The 26,303-nt window shown below is 33.8% G+C and overlaps 1 protein-coding gene across 2 annotated transcripts; it reads left to right on the top strand.

Annotated features, from left to right (window-relative positions):
- The first annotated feature begins 29 nt into the window (after positions 1-29).
- Positions 30-25,544, top strand: LOC144976776 (DNA repair-scaffolding protein-like). 2 transcript variants are annotated; one of them, XM_078921203.1, is made up of 19 exons: positions 30-373; positions 1,067-1,317; positions 4,318-5,099; positions 6,013-6,182; positions 7,162-7,256; positions 8,079-8,280; positions 8,946-9,151; positions 9,653-9,720; positions 11,008-11,231; positions 11,851-12,015; positions 12,423-12,513; positions 13,754-13,879; positions 14,571-14,639; positions 15,534-15,705; positions 17,187-17,357; positions 18,274-18,364; positions 19,667-19,778; positions 21,213-21,263; positions 23,401-25,544. In XM_078921203.1, the coding sequence occupies exons 2-19, from the start codon at positions 1,101-1,103 to the stop codon at positions 23,500-23,502; spliced, it is 3,114 nt and encodes a 1,037-aa protein (XP_078777329.1). In that variant the 5' UTR covers positions 30-373; positions 1,067-1,100; the 3' UTR covers positions 23,503-25,544. The 2 variants fall into 2 exon arrangements, with proteins under 2 accessions (XP_078777329.1, XP_078777330.1); XM_078921204.1 differs by having other exon boundaries at positions 95-170; positions 23,401-23,617.
- The last annotated feature ends 759 nt before the right edge of the window (positions 25,545-26,303 follow it).

Here is a 26,303-nt window from a genome sequence, read left to right as displayed (position 1 = left end):
GCTAAAGAGTTAGCCTATATTATTACTTTGAGAGTTACCCGGAAGAACATGTTCCGGCGGTCCTCTTCAAAAATTCATCTCGGTTTCTTGAAGATTTGGCATTTATTTATAGAATTTAAGTTCCATAATTTAACTGATTCCTGATTCCCAAGAAAACTTTAAATTTAAATGTAAGAAGATTTTGACTATCAAGACAGTAGTGAGTTCTTGACGAATTTTCATCTAGAGGTCAAATGAAAATGATGGCATGCCCGTTATGAATGAGTACATTCATTTAAAGCTCCCGTCTGCTCTACGCTACGACGGCTTCTTCATACATACTTCAAGCAATGGGCATGATCCATGTGATCGTTTGGTTCAGCTTGACACATGGGTATGTTTATAATTTATAACTTTTGTAAACAAAGCAGCGTGTTTACATTTGATAAGAAATATCCAATCTTTGGACAGCAACAAATCATGTGATTGACCTTTTACTTTTTGGACGAAAACATGGAATTCTAGCTTAGACACGTCTTAGATCGCTCCCATTCAAGATGAACTTATTTACTTACAAGGTCTGTCTGATAACCCAAGTTGTTATGGACTTGTAAGAATGGAATGGAAATACTCTCAAACCAACGCAAATTATCATCCATTACAATTACACAATAAATAATGTTAAATCAAGTATTATCAAGCCCATAATTTATAATAATTGAGTTTGGACATTGGTGGAAGCCTTCCGAAAGCTCCTACATCCCCAGTATTCTTGTTTTTTATAATGTTTTGGGAGGGGGGAAACTTTTTTTTTTTTAGTCTTCCCCTCTCCCAAACTCCCTACAAGTACAAGTAGAACAAGAATACTGTGGATGAAGGAGCTTTCGGAAGGCCTCCCGAGTTGGGTTACCAGCAAATCAGTGGCTAAGAAAGACTGGGGCAAACAAAGGCAGCCACAGCCACTGGGCACCTGTAACTTATACTTTAACTTTATGATTGGAACTTTAGTTCCATAAGAAATATTGTTAAAAACAGAACAATGTCTATAGCCACCTCTTAAATTAATATTGTACCCCTACTTCCCCAGTTTCATACAATGGTTAGCAACTTTGTATTAACCAATGGCTTGGTCATCCTGGCAACGAATAGGAGATGGTTTTGCTACCGGTGATAGGAAGCCACGACATAAAATTAGTGATAGCCGGGATGTGAAAAGTGACAAGTCTCAGCAACCACAAGGACGAGTACCAGTGCCAAATGAAATCCAGCAAGTCAACAAAACCAAAAAATGGAATCGAAATGACTTTCTGTCGAGCTTTTCTGTCTCCCTTAATAAAGGTAAGAGTCCAAATGAAGGTTAGCTTTTCTACACTTTTGATAATGCTGTATATTAGCACCAACATCTGTATGACACTTTCCATATACAATATTATTTTCTCAAAAGTTGTAAATTATTAATGAACACTCCAGCACTGTTTCCTCAAACTCCTCGGGACATGCAAAAAGAAAGTTAGAAGAAACCTTGCCTTGCCTAACGACTTGATGGTGTGTGTGTGTGTGTGGGGGGGGGAGGCAGCAGTATAAACTTTGCTGCATACCCGAAAGATACCTAGTTCAAATATCCATCACTTTATGTGGCCTTCAGCAGCCACCTCTCCCCATCTCAATTTGCGGCGCTGCACTGAGGCTGACAACTGGTTATACCAATCTTCCCTTGTAATAGACCCTAAGACAAATTTCTGCTTGAGGATGAAAAATGGGAACTTTATTATTTATTTACTTATTGATTGGTATGTTGAGAGAGAAAACTATACATGACATCATGTTACAAACTGTTGGTATGTGTATGTGAGGGGGGGGGGGGGGCTGTATGTGCTATGTTACGACATTCATTTATCGTCATGGCATTGAAATTAGAATGAATGGCGAAGTAATAAGAATAAGCAGAGGTGTCTGGTTTGCGAGAAGGTGATGGGTTGTGAGAGTGGCTGTGTGGGTCTGCATGTGTATCATAATGTATACACACACTTGCAGTGCAGATAGATACACACGATAAACACATACACACAACTGTCAATGTCACAGTACAGTGGACTCCGGATAAGACGATGCCCAGGGGAACCGAGAAAAAAATCGACTTATCCGAAAATCAACTTAACCGGAGTGTAACCAGATGAGCAAAAACGCATGTGAACAAGGCAAACCAATCAAGAAAAAGTATGTCCCTTCATATCGCGCGGTCTCTGTAGTGGTCATCAGAGGCTCCTACCCCCAATAGCCCCATAGAGGAATCAGAATACATAAAAATCGGAATTTGAGATAAAAAAGCGGAATCAACTTACTGTTATTGACTATAACATGCTTTGCAACAGAAAATGTAATAGACAATCCAAAAGTACTCAAATGATTAAAAATATAAAGTGTGTAAAAATGTACAGATTGTGTAAAGACAAAGAATGGGGTCAAATAATAATAGAGAACACACAGGTCGTGGCCGTCTGAGAGCAAAGCATTGAACGGATGGATTTAACCTTGTCAGGACCCCCCCCCCCCCCCCCCCACACACACACACACCTAAACAAACAAACGCGCTTGCCGGTACACACACACACACACACACTTACACAGGGCTAAAATTAAATAGGGAAAGAAGCTGACCGTACTCAATAATATTATTAGGGAATGAAGCCAACATATAATATTACCAAGGTCATTGACCTCACAAACTGGAGTCACCATAATAATAATAATACTTCGGTCAACCCCCCTCCCAGACAGCACACACTTTGAAGGGACTAATCAGACACACAAAATGTGTGTTGATTGACCATAGGAGATGCTGATGAAATAAGCCATAGCTCACTTTTTTTTTCACTACAGACTTTGTTTTTTTTAAATGTTCCTCGATTGGAATTTTTGCCGTGAATGGGGAATGTATACCAATTAAGTGAACTTATTCCGCGAAAAGCGGAAAGGTAGGAGCCTCTAGGTCAAGGTCATGCTTCTTGTAAATCGTCGAGACAGAAATAGCCGGTATGCCAATTTTCTATGCGATGGTTTTCTGTCGCATGCCCCAGACTTTCCAAATGCATCGAATCTTCCTTTTCCGTGATAGGTTTGCCATTGTAGTTGTAGACTTGATTTGAATTATTGATAAAATTGATACTAATTAAGAGGGCCATTACATAGGATGGCCTGGGATTAGAACCCAAAAAAAATCTTGAACTTGAACTTGAGAAATTAAAGTTATTCAATACTGCTTATGTACATTGAACACGGACGTCAGGCAAAGCACCTACATCACATCGATGTGCGCCAATCGTTCGCGGATATTCTTAACCACTGAAAATTCTTACTGGTAGCTTTTTTTAACCAATGGAAATACTTGTTTATTTGTGATTTTATTGTAGTCATGAGTGATAAGAACATCAACTTAAGCGACATCGACTTATGTGGAGTTTGTTTGTTTTTTACTAATGTTATATAGGAAGAAGGGGGAGGGACCAAGAAAAAAAATCGACTTGGGTAAAAATCGACTTAGGCAACGTCGACGTATCCAGAGTGCACTGTAAATCAGTCGTTGAAGTCAGATGGTGTATTTAAAAATCCTCTAATTAATTAATTTCTCTTCTTCTTCATCTTGGCTGGGTGAAATTAGTTCAAGGAATTAATGGAATGATAACAAAAAATGAAAAGGAAAAAATTTGGTACGTTTGAATGAGTTCAAGGAAACCATGTGTTCAAGAACTCTGTGTTTGAGGAAATTGTGCATATAAAGAGATGTGGAAACAAATGACAGGAAAGATTTGTTTCCAAGAAAGCTTGTGTGTTTTTTATTGATTTAAAAGAAAAGTATTCCTTCAAAACCCAAGGAACTGGAGTTGATCATGGTTTCTATTGCATGAAATAGACAAGAGCAATTGCTCACCACCCTTTGGATAGGATGCTAATCTATCACAAAGTACTTTCCACCAGATGTAACATCCCAGCTACCCGATCACTGCTGGGTTGGTAGGGAGGTTAAAAAAAATCATCTTGGCTGTATCGGGATCACGAGATCAGTCTCAGTCTCTTTGAGTATGAAACGAGTGCTCTATCAACTGAGCTATAGGGACTCCCATTTGTTAATAATGCTTGTCTTTTTAATGCCTTTCAAAGAAAATGTTTTGGTAGGAGGAAGAGAATAAGCGATTCTTTACTGTTTTTGGAAAATATAAAATTTTCTATTTGCATTCAGTATCATCATTTTGATGTCATCATTTTCAGTTCAATAACAATTAGGGAAGAAGTCCATTACCCTATCTCTCATATTCTTCATTCTTTCAATTTCATGGTCAGATGACTCACAAAAGGAAGACATATCCTGGTCTGATAGCTCTTCAGAGGAAGATATTGAAAAAGGGAAAGGCAAGGCACATCATGAGATTGAAAAGAACAGGAAAAGGCCTGTATCGAAAAAAGCACAAACCAGTTACTCAAAATGTAAAAAGTCTGCTGTTGAATTTAACCAGTCACATAGGTCAAAATTTATAACCAAACAATTAATTGACTTTCAAAATGAAGCACACTCTTCCGTAATCACTAATACAACTGGGAGAGGAATATCAAATTTATTGACAATTCATTCTGCTGAACCACTCAATCTGGATAACAAATTGAAAGTGAATACCTCAATAAATGAGTGCAACAAATGGTTTGATGATTCCTTGCCAAATAAAAGAAATGGCGACCTTAACCAACAGACTTTGTCTCAAACAGTACAAAATGCAATCTCAAACAAAGCAAGCAGTCAGGCTAAAGTTGCGATAGGCAAATGGAATGTTTCTAGTGGTTTTGATGGTTTTGATCATTGTAAAGTATTAAAGCCTTCTAGTAAATTCAAAAACTTCCATCAAGAAGGTCATTTATCAAGTTCTAAAAATGATGAGGACGTATACATTGCTGATAGTGCATCCAGCTCAGAATGTGATGGCGATAATCAAGATGGTGGTGAAAAGACGATTGAAGAATCAGATGATGACGATATTCCTAGTGATGAATCATACGAATCCAATCAATCTCAGATATATCAGAAAATTTCTACGAGCCCAAGTCTGACACAAGAAAAAAGAAGTCAGCAGGTAAGGAATTTTATTTCTCTCTTTCACTCTTTTTTAAAAATAGATTTTTGTCATTGATATTTGAAGCACAGCATCTGATATAAAGCAATTGAAGCTGTCCGGTTCCATGCTGCAAGATGTGTCTACAATGACTACAACCCCCATAACAGCATAACACATATTGGATGGGCTCTCTTACAAAACAAAGAAAGAACAACTAACAACGATTAACTCTTATGTTCAAAATTACAAAGAAAATGATGGCCATCTCACCATAACAAATAGAGATACAACTAAATCAAAGAAAGAACCACTTAAAAACACTAAAACACCAATGTGCAAACTCAAACATCTTCATTTGCACCCCACACCATCAACGACTGGAACACTCTTCCCAAATCATGTGTGAGCACAACAGATTTAGACACCTTCAAGCGAATAGTATTATCAAAATACTTCAGCCTAAACACTAACAATTGTTGCCACGTTCAACAACTCTCTACACCCTCCAATACAAATACTCGGATTGAATCAACTTCGAGTAACTGTCAGATTGAGACCTCAGTCTGGTATTGTCACATTGTGTGGAGGTGAACCAGATGCTAAAACATAAAGTCGTAAACGCTAACTGAATTTTTAAAATCTTAGTATGGTTGTGCTGAGGACAATGAATGAATTTTTTAAAACTGCCAAAAAGTAAAATTTCGAATTTTGATTGTTTTGACTCATTTTTTTGGTAACTGATTTGTCCTGACTTAATATCAAATTCAGGTGAGAGGTCTCATACGTTTAATCATTTATTTTGTTTCCTCCTCATTTTCTTCTTTTTCTTCTTCTGCTTATTATGATTATTATTATTATTATTATTATTATTATTATTATTATTATAATATTTATTATCATAATTTCATTATCAATATTGATGATGGCACAGATTGGCAGTGTGACATCATCAGTAGGAACCAGTCCAGCCTCACAGAGAGTCGGGGCCAGTGACTGGGCAGTCAAGTTCCAGCAAGAGGTCAGTCCAGACTCAAAAGATGAGGAAGGCAACAAGGAGATCAGCAAACATGATTCAACAAAGAAGAAGCAGAAATATTCAAGGTACCGTCCTGATAAAATCGGTACTGTCTCGATTCGACAACCTGGAATTATTTTTTAAAAATATATAATGGACTGTTTGTATTTAAAATGATCCTTGTGTGTCCCAGAATTATGCTTTTTTGACTAGCAAATTTAAACCAGGAACAGAAAAAGCTCTAAATCTATAATATATTATTATATAATAGTCCAAGCATATTAATGTTTTGTGTCATGCCGATGTTGTGCGTTAGAGTGTTTCGTTTTTTGTCCACTATGAAAAATAAATTCATAAAATTTTAATAAAATGACTTCATTCTATTATCCGCACTGAGACTATTGCAAGGACAAAAAGTGAAAAACTTAAATAATTATTCATTTATTATTTTCATTTTAAATGTCTAAGGCTCATCTTTTTTCCTTAATATCCTTTTTGAAGATATGTTAGTTAAATAAAAAAAATGAGCACCTGTTTTTTTAATTCCTTTATGATCTTTGAACACTCTCCCATGACTGATAAAAATGCATCATTCACATTTGAGTGCAGTTGGAATATCTTTTTTTTAAATTTTTAATTAATCTGACATAAATATGGGCTGCTTTTAAAGCTTTTTCTGACTTCATATTTAAATGATCATTTAGTCTAATTTTACTGTCCATTTCAAATGAGCACCATAACCCCTAGCTCTGATAGCTCAATAAATATAGCACTCCACTCACAAGCATCAAGCCCAGTACCAGCTTCAATCAGTTTTATACAATCCCACTGTCCACTTAGTGTCTGTTATGGGTAGTTAGGTCTGTTTGGCCTGGAAGAAAGTACTTTGCAATTAACTAGTACCCATCCAAGATGGATACTCTCGTTATTGTTACTGCTCACTTAACACTCCAGAAATTGGAATAAACTCTTGACTTCATAGGTCCTATGCCTCCAAAAGAACTATTTTCATTGCAAAATTAAAGAAATGTTTTTTACATTTTGTTTTTTTATCTCTTCACTCAGTAAAAGTCTGGTTGGTCAACTGTCACGTCTGATAAATAGAGAAAAAAGTGCCATGCGTTTTTGGCAACATTCTTCTTCAAATGGACCCTGGAATGGTAAATTTTTACTTTCAGTCATATTAAGTCACTCATGATGGTTTGTTGATATAATATCTCTTTTTGCACTTTGCACCTTACATAGTGTTATTGCCATCTCCATTCTGCATGCTCACTCTCCAGTGAATCTTAGTTTGGATCAGTTGATATGAAGAAGAAGAAGAAGAAGAAAATCTTGGAGCATAATTCACTTATAAAAATGATTGTTTTCCTATTGTCTTGATGCCCATCTCCTTATGGAATCTGAGGAGCATATTAGGGTTTCTTGGAGGTCAAAGGAGGTCCAGATAGCTCAGTTGGTAGAGCACTCATTTCATACACAAATGGGCCGAGATCGATCCCTGGTGAAGTCAATTTTTTTTTTTTTCTGACCCCCCTGTCCACTCAGCAGTGATTGGGTAGCTAAGTCTGGTGGAAAGTACTTTGCAATAGACTAGCATCTCATATATTTGGCTAGAAATTCAATTTTTTTTCGCATCTAAATTGTCCAGACATTATACTGTTATGAGATGGGTAGGACATAAATAAATAAAAGTTCCTTTATTCATCCCCACGTGGAAATTTGCCTTTAGGGTCTATTCCAAGGAAAGACTGGAATAATCCAGACATCAGCCACAGTGCAGCGCTGCAAAGTGAACTAGGGCGAGGTGACTTGCTCTAGGCCACACAACGAGGTGAGAGGTCGAACTCGGTACCTTTTGGGTAGGAAGCAAAGACCGTACCGCTGAGTCACGCTGCCCCTTATATTAGGTACATTTTCATTTCTTGAATTAAACAAAAAAAAAATCTATTTTTGTTTGTTTATTTTTTATCTAATTATAGCAGATGGTGATCACAAGTCTGTTACACTCGAGGTGATGTCCATGGTAAAATGGTTTTCACTCTACAAGGCTCAATGTCGAATTATAAATGATAAAGATTCACTGCTTCGTAGTGCCAAAAATTGTCAGCTGATGTTAGTCAGGAGTCATGCAGACCAGATGGGGATAAAGTCAGGAACCACAATAGAACTCTTTCCACCTTGGTAAAGTATAATTTCATCAAGCCTGGCCCAGTTTAAACCAAAAAAAAAATATTGTTTTTGAAAATTTAATTGAAATTAGCCATGGTTACAGTATCAATTGAAATTAGCCATGGTTACAGTATCAATTGAAATTAGCCATGGTTACAGTATCAATTGAAATTAGCCATGGTTACAGTATCAATTGAAATTAGCCATGGTTACAGTATCAATTGAAATTAGCCATGGTTACAGTATCAATTGAAATTAGCCATGGTTACAGTATCAATTGAAATTAGCCATGGTTACAGTATCAATTGAAATTAGCCATGGTTACAGTATCAATTGATATTTAGCCATGGTTACAGTATCAATTGAAATTAGCCATGGTTACAGTATCAATTAAAAGAATATTGTTAACCACCTTGAGCTTGAAACTGTATGCAAAAAAAATAAATAATGTTATTTTATGATAAATAACATTTTTACTTTGAGAACATTTAGTGGATATTGCACAATATGACAGCTCAAGTTTGTGTTTTCCTTTTGTTTGTTGTTTTTTTTTTTCTTGACCAATAAACCAAAAGTTACTTATTTTTATCATTTAGAATATTTGAATTTAATGTCTAAGATACTGTGAAGATTCTTTACAATTTATAGTGGAACTTAATTTTTATTTTTATTTTCAGGAAACAGATGGATGAGGGTGAGAACATTACTATCCTGTGTGCAAACCAAGTGAGAGTCGTCTCCCCTATAACAGAATCGAAGACTGATGATAAGCCACAAGTAACAAGATTACCTACTTCAAAGGACTCTTGCAGCTCTGGTAATGTCATTCCTGGTGAAGAAACTGTGGAGATGTCATTCAAGTGGATTTGTCCATGTAAAAAAAGTAAGTCTTTCAACTTTATTTCATTTCCTTGTTCTTGTGGCGCTTGCCTCTCTATGTCTCTGTAGAAAAGAATGACATGATTGTACACAATGAGGGATGAACGATTTCTTGTGTCGCTCTGTCTTTGTTATGATAGACAGGAGGCGGTTATTGCTCTTAGAAAAATTAGAATGACTATACAGGGGTGACTTTCATCCCTCAAGATTTTATTAATTCTGTTGAAACAGAACCAGTCATATAATTCCTCTTTTTAATAAGTAAAAGTTTGTATATTTCCTTGCCTGTCTCACAATTTTATCAATCTTTTAGTTACATCGTTGAAAAAAATAAATACATAAACAGGATGAAATCACATAAACGGTAGTTTATGTTCTGGAAAAGGGTTAACTCTACATTTTATTAGCTTTCTGGTTCTACCAAAAGAAAGCAGTGTGCTTTAAGGACAAGTAAATATTCTCATGGTTTTAAATATCAATAAGCATCTACTCTGCTTTATGCCAGACCCGTCTATACAGAGCAATAATTGCCCAGCCTACCACTCAGACCATTACATCAAGTACTTCTCACAGGTAATGTTCATTTCTATTTCTTTTTTCTTTTTTTTTTTTTTTCATTTCTCTTAAACAAAACCATTAATTTCAACCGAATTGGACTTTCTTAATATAATATCTTTACTTCTTCAAAAATTGTATTGAATATATTGACCAATCCATGAAGGAGTGAACCTTGACTTTACACAGATTTTGTCGATAAGGTATAAGCTACTATGATCGAAGAAGGGCTTTGAGCTCAAAATTTTCTGTTTTTGTAAAATATATTTCATTATTACAGTGCTGCAAACAATTGGTTGTCAAATGGTTAGAAATGGAAATTTATTGGTTTGGGAGGTGGATTTGTAGTCTTTAAAAAACTTGTTTACCTTTCATTTGAATAAATTATTTAGAAGCAAGAAAATAAAACAAAGAACAAACAAACAAAGATGATTCCAAAACTCTTTAAAATATGACATAGAAAACAAATTCAGAAATAGATTAGTAACACTTTACTTTTTTCTGCCATTTAATTTTTCAATTCTACTCCTCACACCCCATCCCCTAAAACCCGGAAATGTTGTTACGTGGAGGCAGGTAATTAGGTGGTGAACACTGCATTACTAAGATTAAGAAAAAAAAAAGAAGAAATAATCAAGAAATAATTAATCAAAAAATGATATCAGTAGTCACCTTTTTTTTAAAAAGTTCATTTCTTTACGGATTGGTTTTATAATGTCAATATTGATTTGTAGTATAAAAGGTCTGTTTGTAAGTCTAACTACATAATATTCAGCTGTAGGAATAGTTCTGTTTATATGTCTAAATACATAATATTGATCTGTAGTAATAGGTCTGTCTGTATGTCTAAATACATAATATTGATCTGTAGTAATAGGTCTGTCTGTATGTCTAAATACATAATATTGATCTTCGTAATAGGTCTGTCTGTATGTCTAAATGCATAATATTGATCTTCGTAATAGGTCTGTCTGTATGTCTAAATGCATAATATTGATCTGTTTTAATAGGTCTGTCTGTATATCTAAATACATAATTATATTGATCTGTCGTAATAGGTCTGTCTGTATGTCTAAATACATAATATTGATCTGTATTAATAGGTCTGTGTGTATGTCTAAATACATAGTATTGATCTTTAGTAATAGATCTGTTTGTATGTCTAAATACCAATAATTTGATTAATTAATATTCATTCCGATATTGTATGAAAGTGCCTTCTGACTGGCAAATGCTTTCTCCTCTAATTTCTCTCTTCTTAAAGACTAAAATACAAAATTTGATTCCAAATCATTTTTCAACCAGATTGCTCTACACGACAAGACACCTTCGTCTCTACACCCCAGTCATCTACATCTCCACTCAGTTCAATCTTCAACTCCACCCTTTTTGTCAAAGATTCAGAGAACATTATTGCAAAGCCTTCAAGACAAAAGGACGGGTGGGGATGAGGTTGATTGTATGCCTCCATTCACAGCCACTGTTTTACGAGTCTTCAGGCATTGTGTGACACTTCAAAACTCAATATGGTAATTTATTATATGAGACAGTTTCCATCTTCTAAGTATTTCTTATTTACATATCATATTTTTACCATTCAGTTAAAGATTGTGATGTTTGGTTTTGGTTTGTTTCTGTTTTTGGTTGTGTTTTAATTTTTTGGGGTGTTTTTGTTTGTTTTTGTTTTGTTTTTTTCTTTTTGTTTTTTTTTTTTTTTTTTTTGGGGGGGGGGGGAGTTGGGGGAGGGATGGTTCTTATTCTTTAATTTTTCTTCTTCTTCTTCTTCTTCTTCTTCTTCTTCTTCTTCTTCTTCTTTCTCTTCTCCTGCTTGTCCTTTTCCGCATCCTCATTATTATTATCATTATTTTTCTTTTGTTAAGAACCGCTTTATACCAACACCTCTCTCTGACATCATTGCTATATTTTTAATTTTTTAAAAAATTAGATTTTGTGTTGAGTTCTATAGTTTATGACATACTCATGATTCACTTATTACGTGATGGGACTTTTCAATGTCTTGGAATGCTTTTTTTTTTTTTTTAAATAGACTTCAATCACTTTTCAGATATCAACTTTTTCTGTTTTGTTGAGGGTTTTTGTTCTTGTCTTTTATGAAAACAAGCTTTCAATATATCTTTTTTTGAACAGCTTGTCAGTGTTGTTAGAGGATGCTTCAGGAACGATGGCCCTTATTCAATACGAGGATGTAGATAAAACATGTCAAGATGCTTTGTGGTTGAAACTGTTCAACACGATTGGAAGCGAATGCATTTGTCATGGTCTGACTTTAATCACAAGAAGAAATAAAGAAAAGTATAAAGTTTTTAAATTTTATTATGGGTTATGAATTTTTAAAAAAAATATTTTTCTGCTTGCTTTGTTGGTGATTATATTCCAAATAAAATAAAACAACTTTGTGTTCCAAAATAGCTAATTTACATTGGTTTTTGCATTTGTTAGCTACTGAAGTAAATAAATTGGTAAGTAGATATTAGGTTTATCAAATCAAATATCTTGACTTATCAAATTTGTGGAATGTGGAGTTACCAACATTATGAATAACTGTTGTTTGATTTACGAAAACTTGAGGTAGAAAGGTGTTTTTTTGTTTGACCTGAAATGTAAATGATTGATAATAATTTTGATGGTGCTAATAATTATAATAATTTGATAATAATAATGATAATAAAAAGTATAAATTCATATCTTTATCTTGACAGAGATCCGTCCTTATTTCAAGTTATCTCCCATACATGGAGGAGATGCAAGCTTCAAGCCGTAGACAGTCAAGATGAATCACAGACTTCACAGGTTTGGTTTTTTTATTTGGCTTTATTATTTCAATTTTTGGTACAATTTCAACTATACACAGCATAGATCTCTCATTATAATTGATACCAGTGTTGTGTGTTAAATGCAAACATCAAAATTATAACAGGTATCAAATGATCACATGTCATTAAGGTATGGCCACTGTTGTAATGCATTTTTTTTCTCCAAGATATTATTTTTCGCCCTAAATCATGTCTTGTTTTAGATGGCGTATGTTTATGTGCTGCTCTATATTATGTTTATATTAGATATGTATTGGGGATGATAATACAAATGTATTTTCATTTTCAACAAAGATCCGGATGAAATGATAATTTTTGTTTAGGTACAGAGGTGCAGTTCCTCTATTGCCTGCTCCTGTTCTCCCTTCTATCTAAATCTATTGCCTTACATTTCCTGGTATCTAATTGACCCATGTGTGTTGCAAGTGTCATAAAACCTCGAAAGACAAACAAAACAAACAAAGGACTTTCTATAATAATTCTAATGTACAGTTTGAAATATTGAAAGATTTGGTCTTGAAATAAAACTCAATGTGTGTCTCACCACCTCAAAACAGCATTATGTCAGGGTGGTTTTCATGTTAAAAGTTGAATTTATAGTTTTAAAGAATATGATAACTTTGTTACGTGGGTTGTTTTATTGATGTAATTTAAAGTTTAAAAGATTAAAAGATTTAATCTTGAAATAAAACTCAATATGTATCTCATCACCTCAAAACAGTATTAAGTCAGGCTGATTTTAATGTTAAAAGTTGAAGTAAAAAAAATTTTTAATATGAGAACTGTGTTAAGTGTATGCTTTATTGGTTTCTTAAAGTGACAAAAACTAAAATTCATGTTTCAGGTTGTTTTAACTTAAAGGTCGTTTATTAGCATCTGGATCACCCTGACACGACACAGTTTTGAGATGATTGGTCGAAATACACTTTAACTTTAACCCTTTTAAGATTGACGAATGAATGGTGTAGTCTTTGGATTGGGCAGCTCGGAACTGAAGTTGGAGGAGGCCCTGATGCGTTCAAGATGCTGCCCTTGAAATAACTTACTTTAAATATTTTTCAAAGGATTGTTACTTTTTAAAAATCAAAATATTGTATCTTATATAAAAGTCTTTACTGTATTACTGGCAGCACTGCAGCATGTGTAGAGTTGGGTTGAAAAGTTGGTAGAAAGGTATCATCGTAAAAAAAAATTTTTAAAATTTTTTATTTCTATAGGTGACCCAAAAGATTCCCAGTTTCTGTTACATTCTGCAATGTGTAGAAGATGCCAAGAATTGTCTTCAGGTGTTAGAGACTGAGAAGAGAGAAGAACTGGATCTTATCAGTTTGGAGCAACTAAAGGTGTGTTTTTACTTGTGATTCGTCTTTTTGGTCTTGTGGTATGCAATCAAACTTTTGACTGTTAGGTTCTTGGTTCAATCAAGTCCAGCTCTGGGCAGCACAAAGTCTAGTCTTTGGTAAAAGTTCTCAACTCACGTTAACTCATCGCTTTGAGGTGTGAAATGATTACCTAGCTGCTACAGCATTGTCTTATAGTGTTTTGAACACTAAGTAGATATTGCGCTATAAACATCCTCAAGTTTTTTGTTTTTGTTTTTTAAAATCTTTTGAGACCTATTATTTTTTTTCATGCACAATATATTGTGTGTCCCATGCTTAATTGGGTTTTTAAAAAAAATATAATGAAACCATCATAGACGTATTGAAGCTTATCTTTTCCTGGATTCTACATATCATATTACAACATTTTTTTTTGGCAGAATTAGGGTTTTCTGCCTAGTCCTTATAGAGACGCTTGGATTTTTAATCCCAACTTCTATATCAGGAAACTAGTGCTATATGAAATAGTGGAGGAATTTGGTTTTATATCAGGGAATAAATAATTTAGAATTGCATTTAGCATAGTGAAACTGTGGAAATGTCATATAAAATATGTAGGTATTGTTGTTTTATTTTCTTGAATGTGTCTTAGTAATCAGATAAAGTATGCAACTCTTATTGTGACACATGATTTTATAATAATATTTCACAGGACAGAAGTTTTCATGAGAGATTTTCCTGTATTGCTCTAGTCATGGATGTTCAAGACTCTTCACAAACGGTATGTCTCCAATCTTTTTGTGTGCATTGAATGTCAGTGGGGATTTATTGGATTTAATCTAAGTCGTCATCACGAAAAATGAGTTGAACTAAGACTTTCTCTCTGGCTTGAAGCTATCAAACATCAGATAAAAAGTACAAAACAGAGACAATTGGAGAATCTTCACTGCAAGAATTAGAGGAATGGCCGAAGCTGCGAAGTTGGATGACATTGAAAGTGGAGGGCTTTAAGTGAAGTGAAGTCACTCTGTCTACAGACATTTTTAGTCTTCAGATTTAGGTTGTCATAAGAAAGTTTTTTCAAAGTATTGTATCATTAAAAGCAGATCTGTTTCAAATTGTTTTTTTAATTGAGGCTTAAATGCTGGTGTATGAGAATCGATTTATATAATTTAAGATCAATCATTGATATTTTTTAATAATTTGGAAACCATTAACAGTTTTCTTAGCTTTTGGTTGATATTGTTTTACCCCTTGATGTTCTGTTCTTCAAAATGGGAAAGCATATTTTTAAAGGCTATTATTGTCATATAATCTTTTGCTGTAGATTACAACAGATCCTTTTTCTTTTTTTTTTTTTAATTTGTTGATTTTTATTTCACACTTCCACACAAGAGCTAATGTTTAATGTTTTTGTTTTTCATCAAATCAAATTCTACCTTCCTTCCTTCCTTCCTTTTACTGTTTTTTTTGGGTTTTTTTCATATACGAGTTCTGATTCAAAGCGGCAAACTCAATGACAACAAGATGCCCAGATTTTTTCCAGAACTTTTTTCTTGTCCAAACTAATGAAGTCTTCTAGACAAATAGTGTATTTGAAAGAAAAACAAATCAAAGGATTTGTGATAAAGAATCCCAGCTGTGCATTTTGGTGATCAATTAATTTTTTATCTAGTCCTCAGACAAGAGTCAAAGCTTGTTTGTTTACAATCCCTCTCTTAATAGAGAGGTCAAGACGTTCACAACCTTTATCCCTTTGACCCTAGACAAGTTGTGTGTTGGGCTGGAGAGAAACAAGGAAAGAAAAGGTCGATTAGTTTTGTTACAGGATGTGGTCTGGAATGGCGGTAAGTCTGGATTTTAATGAAATAATAATATAGGATTCTTTCAAGACTTTGGATTTATTGAATGAGTTATTTTTAATGCACCACTTAACACCATGAATTTGATTACGAGTGAGTGTCAATGTATGTGTGGCAAATATAATGAATTTGATAAATCCAGTGCCATGAAAGAACGCCTTCAATAATCCACCCCTCAAAGGCTTTATTGTGCAGTGAATTTCAAGTTATTTATGATGATCATTTGAGAAAATATTTTCTTCATCATAAAAACATATCACTTGGAATTGCATATTTTTACGTTTGATTTGCATTCATACACTCCAAAAGATTATTTTAGGTGGTCAATCAGCCATCTTTTCACCAGGTTTAAAACATTCAACGATTATGCTTTTCCAAGAAACAATAGGGTTTTCCAAGATTAGGGGTGGAATAAACCATTTTGCACATACAGATATTATTTTTTTTCAGCATTTTATATCTATTTAATTTATTGTCATAATTTATTTTATTTGTTCACATTCAATTCATTTTTATATCATGAAATTATGTAAGCGAACCTGAATATTTTTATTTAATTATTTACTTACTTACAAATGATCTATTGTGTTTGAAAACAGTTTTTAGTGTTTAAGGTTTCGAGATTGATGTAATCATATATGAGTATAATTGTTTCAAGCATGAGAGAAGGATCTTTGTTATACTTTGTGATCCTGATTGTTGTTATCTACAAATCAATATATTTCCATTCAATTGTGAGCCCTTGAATATATTTGTTTCTCTCTTGATTTATTTCAATATTTGACAATGTTTATATAAAAAAATAAGCAAAGTAGAAGATTAAAAGCTTCTCAATTTTCATACACCTCAATGGAAATTGTTACAGGCTGCTCACTTTTCTTTTCTGTTACCAGTGTTTTATATATCACGGATTACCCATCGATGTTATTAAGTGACTATTCGTCTTTACACCGTGACACAAACTGAAATCTTCTGTCAGGCTTCATGATTTCTCTCTCAGCCAAAGGGGTATTATGTTCCTATTACAAAAAGAAAAGTTCATACCTTATATTAATTTATGATTTACATTCTATTTTGTAAACCCTTTCATTTAACAAATATCTTCTTTTTTTTCAGCGGGTGGTTGGATGGGAGCATCACCCTTGAATCATATACCTATGATGTTCGCATGGGTGTACGATCCGATAGTGATGTCGTTTCTTCTTCTCTTTACTAGCCTATCCTGCTTCTTTGGTTTGTGATTGTATTTTTGACAGGGGATATTTTTTTTCCTGTAAATCTTCTGTCTGTTTGTTCTTGGTTATTTATAATTTAGCTTATGATATCTTTAGGTTATGATTTTGATTTACATTTGTACTATTTTTGTTAGATTGCTTGTTTTTTTGTTTCAGCGGTCTCTCATATAACCTCAATTGTGTTGGAAGAGACCTAAAGCAACAAACAAACAAACAAATCTTTTTTTTCAGACACTATCCACGCAGATGAATACTCATCACTCCTGTCCCAATTAAGGTGGTCATGTCTTGGTCTTGATCATCTCAGAGACAATGATCTGGTTAGAGCCATATCAAGTGGCGTGATTAATCCACCTAGATTGGACAATTCAACTCAGTCTCAATCAATTGTCAAAGTATCAGGTAATCCATTTCTACACAACTGGAAATTTCATTATGTTTAGAGGTTTATTATTAAACTTCACTTTAGCAAAATCACATCTTCTGGCTTAGAATCATTACAACAGAATCAACAAAACAAAACAACAAATCCAAATAATCAATAAGATATAGCAAAAAAATTTAAAATCCTCCTTTCCATTTTCCAAAACATGTAATGCAAAACAAGATGAACATTGAAAACAGTCAGTATAGGGTGCTCAGTAACACTTGAAAGAGTTGTTCTTGCTTGGGGGGCTCAGTAACACTTGAAAGATTTCACTCACTTGAAAAAGTTATTCTCGCTTGAGAGGTTCAGTTACTCTGGGAAAAAATATTTTTTCTTGAGAGAGACCGTCACTGAATTTAATTGTGTCAGTATGTCACATAAATGGAGTGGATGGTTTAAGTGTTACTGTAAACTATGGTGATATCCTCAATACCAAAGAGTATCCAAAAAATATTAATATCTTATATAGCTTTTTAACTAAATTGTCACATTCAAATCTTTTATAAAGCCTTTTCCTCAAGACCCTACTGCTATTATGTCAAGGGAGGGATTGGAATTCATACTAGGGCCAGAGCAAGCTTGATGCATTATATAACCCCACAAAAACTGATACTACAGTTATAAGGGGTCTCTAGTTAACAGCAACATTTAACATGTTGGATGAGACATGACTTCTGCCAGACAAAATTACAATGCTGTTAACGGCCAGGTACTCATTTTACACACGAGTATGGTGAAAGAATGTGAGTAAAGAACCTTTTCCAAGGACTCAACTATGCGTTGCTCAGAGCGGGACTCAAATCCTGGACCGTCCGATCCAAAGGCGAGTGTCATACCACAAGAATACATAGCCGCCCTCGTCTTTACCCACTTAATTTAATCATTCCCCAGGCTACATCATACAGATTAACGAAGACAAGTGTTATTCATGGGAGGGCTGCTGGCAATGTGGGACAGAATTAGTTGCAACAGATGTCGAAGGGTGAGAATGATGATCGTGTAGAAGAAGATTTTATGTAGAATCTGTCAATGCCTCAAAGCATTTAATTATGTCTTTTACAGGCGCCAGCACATTCACATAAAATATAAAAACACTCATACATGCATAAATCCGGGGATGTTTTTGCCAACTAATTATATGACTTGAAGGAAATAAATATATTTGCTAATAATAAATTCAATTCAAAGGTTTATTTTCAGGCAGTTGCCAATATAACTCGTAAATGAATATAATATTTCCTAATCAACAAATCAAAGTAAATAATATCAATAATAAAGCAAAGCAAACAATAATAATAATAATAATAATAATAATAATAAAATTATTTAAAAACTTGATTTATAGATTAATTGTTTAATAAATTGAATTATAAATTAATATTAAAATATAAACGTAATTAAAATTTTAAAAAGACCTTGTGGGCAACAGATACAACTCAATCAATTCACATTTCATGAAACATTATAAAATATGACGATGATGATAAAGACATTACAATTATATTATGTTTGAGGACATTACTTGCTGTTGCTTGAAATCATGAAAGTAAAATTCACTTATGAAAAAAAAAGCTCCCATTATATGAATTAAATGAAAGAAAAATGGATCAGCGTTCTTACTCTCAGTAAAAACTTGAACTTTTATTTGCGATTTTCGAAAAGTATGGGCTTTTCAAATTGTCCTCACATGTGCAATTTTAAGCATAAATCTGTTAGGGTGAGGTGTTCATTAAATTATCAACTATGTTATTATCTTCAAAATTATTGTTTTTATCAAAATCTTCCTTCTCCGTGATATACACTTGCAGTTTTAACATTTTTGCAACCAACAATTCACAAGAAGATGTGTAAGGCAAAAAATTTACATTTGTTGTCATTCATGACTCCTGTCAACTCAAAAAAGCAATCTAATCATTTAATATTTCATCATTCATTGACAATACCAAGAATGAAGTTAGAGGAACATGATCTTGTGGTTTGAGCACCTTCAGTTTGTGCCGAAATTGTAAATAAACACTTTTAAATTACAAACATGTATCTATTATGGTTTTATAAAATTTTATTACAACAGTATTAACACGATTAAGCAGCTATAGCCTCTCAAGGTCGATTAAAATTGATAAAAGCTAGAAACGAGCGCTTAAATAACCTACATAGTGTTGAAACCGCCGTTAAACACCTAAAAACATACAAAAAACAATCAGTTTGTGAAGTGGCAAAATGGACTTAAATGGATGTTTCGCTATATAAAAGCTCAGGTTTTACATGATATATTTCCTACCAGGCATTCCCACTGTCCCAGCTGTCACAAAGAGGTGTCCCATCCTGAAACCAGAATGAGTATGGAAGTGAACATTCTGGAGGATGTCTGTAAAGACCACATTGTCTCAGTTGATGTGAGATATATATTATTTCTTCTATTTTTTTTTTTTTTTTTTGGTTAAATTTTGCTTTTATCCATTATTTATTTCAAAAATTGCCATTGGCATTTTGTATTTTATGAATTATTGTAAAATATCTCATAAATATTTTACTAGATTTTAAAATAAATAAATAATAACATTTATAGAGCGCGAATCTCCACCTATCGTGTTTAATGGCCCTTTACAAAACATAACTGACATGAGAATTTTTAGAAAATTATTTTTAAATGGTGCTTAAACGCTTTTTTTTCAAAGAGGTGATTTTGAGGAGAGAAAAAATTAAAAAACAGTGCATTTTCTGCAATAACATTTGTCATTTGTCTTTAGATCATGTGACAGTTCCCGCCAAATAACAGGATTGTGTTTAGTCTGTTGGTCATAAGGGAAGGGGAGGGGTTTGGCTTTGACATAAGATTAACTCTCTCCTTACCTATGCCATTTTCATGATTATCCTGAAACTTTCTATGCATCCAACACAAAACGACTTTTTTACTCAGTCAAAAAAAGCAAGAAGCACATGCATGCTAGGCATAATTTTATTCATCCAAATGAGCTGTAGAACACAGTGTCAATTTTGTGATGTGGATGAGAAAAATGTTGACTGTATCGTAACGAATGTGACGATTTCCCTATTCGTGGTAAGGAGAGGGTTAAATAGATAGTTTTACTGCAAATGGCGCTGGTCAGATTCCCTCATTTTGATTTTTATTCAAGATTTATTTTTTTTTACTTGTAAACATATTGAATGTATTGTTTATAATTCTCCATTTATTTTTACGGCCATATAAATTTCAACAAATGGAGAAATAACTTTTATTTTGTCTCATGTCTCTATAGTTCTCAACACAATATTAGACGTTATTATGAACATTTGAGAGCCTACATACAACTCAAAAGGACTTTTATCAGAGAAACCATATGACAAACTGGTCTCCATTGTTAAAGCTATTTATTTTATTAATCAACATTGTGACATGAATTTTTTTTTATTTCTCAACAATTTATGAAAACAATCAATGAAAATGTTGTAAGGAGATTCCAATCAAAAGTATGTTAAAACATGATCACTGATTGAAAGAAAATTAAATTACTTGTAGACAAAATTAACACTATTTTAAAACATATGTTTCAAATATTTAGGCTAACGTTTAATAATTTATGATGCTTTGACATAAGTACATGAATTGATATAAATTATATACAGTCATATGGTATTTCAATAGAACAAAATTACGTACAATCAAAATCTGCCAAATTTCTATGGATTTAGTATTTTTTAGGTCTTCTCAGTTGATAATTCTGTGGCAGTTTTACCTTTTAAGGTAAAGAAGTGTAAAGGTGCAGTCAGTCAAATTATTATTTTTTTAAATCAGTCTTTCCTTTTCATTGTGTGTCTCTCTTTTCCAGCTTTCTCAAAAGACCATCAACTTATTACTGCCTGAGGAAGTTCCTGATGAGGTATCTAGTGCATTGTTTTCCTCCTTTAACTCATGATAATAACAAGAAATGAAGTGAGTAGGGAACTATCAGAAGACAATAGAGAATAAAAACTTTTTGTGGTGATGGGGAGTTGAACCAAGGACCCAACTGTTACAGCCCTCTGCCTGACCATTAGAAGGAGAATGCTCTGTAGAGCATCCCTCTCATGGCCAGGCAGTCAGGCAGAGGTGCTGTAACAGTCTGGTAGAGCATCCCTCTCGTGGCCAGGTAGAGATGCTGTAACAGTCTGGTAGAGCATCCCTCTCATGGCCAGGCAGTCAGGCAGAGGTGCTGTAACAGTCTGGTAGAGCATCCCTCTCATGGCCAGGTAGAGATGCTGTAACAGTTTGGTAGAGCATCCCTCTCGTGGCCAGGCAGAGGTGCTGTAACAGTCTGATGGAGTGTCCCTCTCATGGCCAGGCAGTCAGGCAGAGGTACTGTAACAGTCTGATAGAGCATCCCTCTTGTGGCCAGGCAGAGGTGCTGTAACAGTCGGGTTCGCCACAAATGTTTTTATTCTCTATTGTGCCTGCTCCACTCATTATTTCTTTTTCTCATGTTAAAAACTTTAGTATCAAATATAATTGATGCATCCTGAGTCAATATATCATATCTAGAAGGATAAAAAGTTGTTCAATTCTTCACCTAAAGTCTGCTTATAGATGGTTTTTGAAAAATTGTTCTTGAAGGCATATCACAAGAAAAGGCCAAGATATTGCAGACATCAGCCACAGCTCAGCATAGCAAAGTCAGCTATAGGGACTAAGTTTCTTGCTCAAGGAAAAAAAAACCAAAATGCTGATTGTAGGCCTACAACCAGGATTGCCAGTTTGGATTTTTAAAATGGCTAATTCTAACAACCTTTTTTTAAAGCTGTTTGATATGGAAAATTGAGTTTACCTTTTTGGTCTTATATGAAAATTCGCTTAATTTTTCTTATTTTATAAACATAATAACACATTTACTTGTCATTTGCTAATTTGATCGGTTAAGCCAGGTATTATGCTTTAAAATATTTGGCAATTCCTCACTCTAAGTAGCAATATTTTTTTTTACTTGTTTGGCATTATTGCAAAACTGGCAACTCTCGACTCGAACTCACATCCTCAATTCGGCCATCTCAAGGCAGATTGCAAATATAAGCTTTGGGATTTATGGTACAGCTCTTAGACAAAAAATAAAAGGACTGGCTGCTTTATCTTCTATTTACAAGTGTAATTTTTAAAAAAATTTAGTTCTACTATTAAGCATGCTGCTCAATTTGCAACAAAAAACCATCAGGCAAGTGAAATGAGAGAAGACAATTGTTTCCTACCTTCTGAATGTAAAATATTTTATGCCAGATCTAACATTTATACAGCTGCACTCACTCTGCTCAGTGATCAGGCAGGTTTGTAAGATTAAAGATTCTGATATATTTGGATTCAAACCAAGTCAGTTATTTCTGGTTACTTTACAACTTGAGCAATCTGGCTCTGGCCCCTCTCATTCATCTTACAAAGCAATGAAAGATTTGTGTAAAGGTCTTCTAATAACTTTCAACTCTGCTGCTATTCTGAAATTGCTTTTTGTATTGGATTTGCAAAAAGTCGCTTTTCAGATTTTCTCGTCATCATGAAATTTCCAGAAGTTTTGTGATTGCTTTTTTAATTATAGTTATTTGTCACTTTCATCATTACATACACACTCATATACTTAAACACCCGATACACAAAAAAAAATTAAAGAAGCTAAAAAAAAGAAAGAGAACTACACATCTCAGGATTACATTATACATACCTGCCTACTTTTATGGATCATCTGTAATTGTTATGGAAATTTGATGAAAACATACACTAACAGAAATGAATGAAATATTACAGATTTTAACTTGGCAGAAATTTGGTCTTAGTTTTAGAGAAAGTTACCGCTCAATTCCAGGCCCATGATAGCGAAGTCAACTGCTAACTCTTAATGGTGGCTGTCAACTACAAAGTTTATTTTACCTACCGATGACTTTTGTGTTGGTTACTGATTTGAAATTTTCAATTAGGCAGGTATGCATTTTTTTTTTTTAATGAATTATAATTATGTGTTGATCCATTTTATTTTTAACCTTTTTTCATTTCTATTTCAGGGTTATGATATGGACCTTGTGTTGGGCAAGTCAATATCTGTTTTTGCCTGTGTTGTGGGCAAGACTAATGATGCCATACGTTTGTATCAAGTAGATCTCTGACACCAAAATTAGGTTGTTCTCTTTTTATTTCTTCTAAAGACATAGCTGCCAACCCAACTCTACAGAAAAGTGCACAATCATTGAAGTAAAAGTGTAAAAAAAATTTTTAACTTACTAAAATAGAAACTTGAGTATTTATATAATGCAATATCAACTAAACTCGCTCAGAGTGCTTTACAAGTGTACAATCCGATGAAAAAGTGTACAGTCCTAATCAATAATGGAAATGTTGCTGCTCAAAGCTCGAAGAAATAAATAACAATGTGAAATTCGTCTGTAGTGTTTCATTCATCCTGTTTTGTTGATAAAGGGGAAACCCGAAACATCCATTTTATCTGTTTTGGTATATTAACTTGGCATTTAATTTCACATTGTTGTTTAATCCTAATCAATGGTAATACTTCCTGCAGACAGGTTATTAGAGTTAATGTAGCAATAATAATCGATTTTTAATTTTTTGATATATTGATTTAAAATTGCTCCAAATTGATAGCCCACAGTGAACTGAATGCAAAGCTTTTTGAATTTTGAAAATCCATAAATAATTTAAGAAGTTATGAATTTTTTCCGGCATGATATTTCATATAACCTTTACCTATATAGGAATTTTTTTTTTTTAAATGGACCGTTTTTTTGGTCATGTTTTAATGAAATTGTGCCATAACTTTGGCATCAATCAAGATAAATCAATGGAACTTAGTACTCTAGTGCATTTTTTTATTCTAAGTCTATTTCGGTGGTCAAATGTGTGTTATCTTTATTAGTTTGTGGTTTATTTGAATTTAATAGTGCAAAAATGGGCTGCTATTGAGAAAAATAATGACATGATTTGAATAAGCAATTATTGGGAATCGATATATAGCGATGAAACTTTGCAACCTTTAGTAATTTTTTTTTATGCATAATAAACTTTTGTTGTTAAATATGGGTTGTTAACTGTTCATAGTAACCAGTCATTTCCCCTAAAAAAACGAATGCATTGAAAATCTGCAATGTATTTTCAGAAGTAGTGACTATAACGAAGGATTGTGATGTACTTTTTATAAAAATGAAAAATAATTTCTACTCATGGAATACCTTTTTACTATTTCTCTTTCACATTCTATAATGAAATAAAAGCAGTTACCACATCACAGAAACTTCCTAAACTTCTCTTGGGTCTCCTTCGCATTGGAAATAACATAACGTCTCCCTCCAGCAGTCGGTTCACACTGGACATTAGTCTCTATGATACTTTTCCTAGAAACCCAATGTTTGTCTTTTCCTGAAGGCCAGAAGAAAGATCCAAGTGTTTTACCTAGGGATGCAAAATTTACAGCCACTTCCTGTCCTGGCACACTCTTTTTTTTCCACCAAGGCTGAAATAATAAAAATGAAAAAGCATTCTTTGAGTATTATTTTGTATTTCACGTCACAAAATATGCAAATAATTATAATAATCACAGATATATTTTCACTTTGCTATCAGTAATGTTCTGTGCATGATTCAGTATTTGATCCTCTCCACCACTTGAGTTTCATTTACATGATTTACTTTAACGGTTTATTCTCATTTAAAATAAATATTTATCTGACCATTCATTTTAAAACTAAAATAAAAAGAGATATATTTACCTGGATACCATGCATCTTCACAGGCAACAGCAACCATTTGACCTTCTTCCATCTCTTCCATCATATGCTCAGCTGTTTCAATCACCTTCAATCTCAACGACTCCATAAGTGCTTTCCTATCTCTCTCCTGGTGTTCTCTTCTCAACTCGTTTCTTTCCTTCCTTGTCAACTTCAGAATTTTCTTCTTTTCATCTGATGTCAATCCCGTGTACCATTTTCTCAGTCCTTTCCTTGTCTGTTTCAATAATATGATGGAAGAGTGGTGATGGACTGAACTGTGTGGGCACCTCTGTTGGCTTGAATCTAAATGCCCAAAGTGCCTCTCACATACTAAATTTGTCAGTGTTGCCTGAACTGTTGCTACTTCTCCCTCCAATACATCCTTCAACTGTGTATTGTTAGTCAATAAAAGACCTTCACTAATTGCAAACATTACTTTCCTCATCTTGTCTCCTTTTAATTGTGTTGGCAATTTTTCTTTTGTTTCGATAGAGGTGGCAGCAAAGGACATAAAATCAAAAGTATCAGGTTGGAAAAAAAAACTGGGAGTTTCTTGAAATTTTTTTTAATGACTCTTTCAACTGCTGAATTACAATTCTGAATTCCAGGTGGGAGTTTTTCCAATAACCATATTCCAAAAAGGTCCAGTGATAAAATGGAAAAAATAGTCGAAGACATTGTGTAAGAAGTAATAAATCTGAATCTAGCAGGGCTAGACGGGCACGTTTTGCATTATTTGACTGCTGTGCTTCTAAAAGAGAAATGAAGTCCTCGCTGTGATGAAAGACTTGTGCTGCCACCTCAAGCTGCCACCTCAAATAGTCCATTAAAACGATTGTCCTTCTAAAACTTGATATAAGTTTTCAATCCCCTATCCAAACAAAAGACCTCCCATTGATTTTGTAACCCCCTATAATCTTCTGCTGGTCTAAAAACGTTTGAAGCATCTTTCAAAAGAATAACTAAAGGGTGTTTTGCATCTTTACTGCTGATGAAATCTAATTTCTTTAGAGAATTGATGGTATACGAATGAAATCCCAATAAAACATGAGCAGCACAGTACAAATGATAAACTTTCTCCACATCTTGTCCCTCAGTTCTCAGCATTTCTTCCCTCCATTCGTCCAGCAAGCGAGTACTTTTCTTTTCATTTGCCGCCCTGTCGTTCATAAAATATTATAACTTTC

Source organism: Berghia stephanieae, chromosome 7, assembly GCF_034508935.2.
Source record: "Berghia stephanieae isolate SIO BIC M18660-M18661 chromosome 7, UCSD_Bste_1.3, whole genome shotgun sequence".
Taxonomy (NCBI): domain Eukaryota; kingdom Metazoa; phylum Mollusca; class Gastropoda; order Nudibranchia; family Aeolidiidae; genus Berghia; species Berghia stephanieae.
Note: the sequence above shows the minus strand (reverse complement) of the source record. Positions and strands in the feature narration are given on the sequence as shown.

Bases quoted from the DNA above. Each gene is read 5' to 3' on its own strand.
- LOC144976776 (XM_078921203.1), top strand. From the start codon at position 1,101: ATGGCTTGGTCATCCTGGCAACGAATAGGAGATGGTTTTGCTACCGGT. The intron at 11,232-11,850 runs GTAATTTATTAT...TTTTTTGAACAG, and splicing joins ACACTTCAAAACTCAATATG to CTTGTCAGTGTTGTTAGAGG. The intron at 12,514-13,753 runs GTTTGGTTTTTT...TTATTTCTATAG, and splicing joins ATGAATCACAGACTTCACAG to GTGACCCAAAAGATTCCCAG.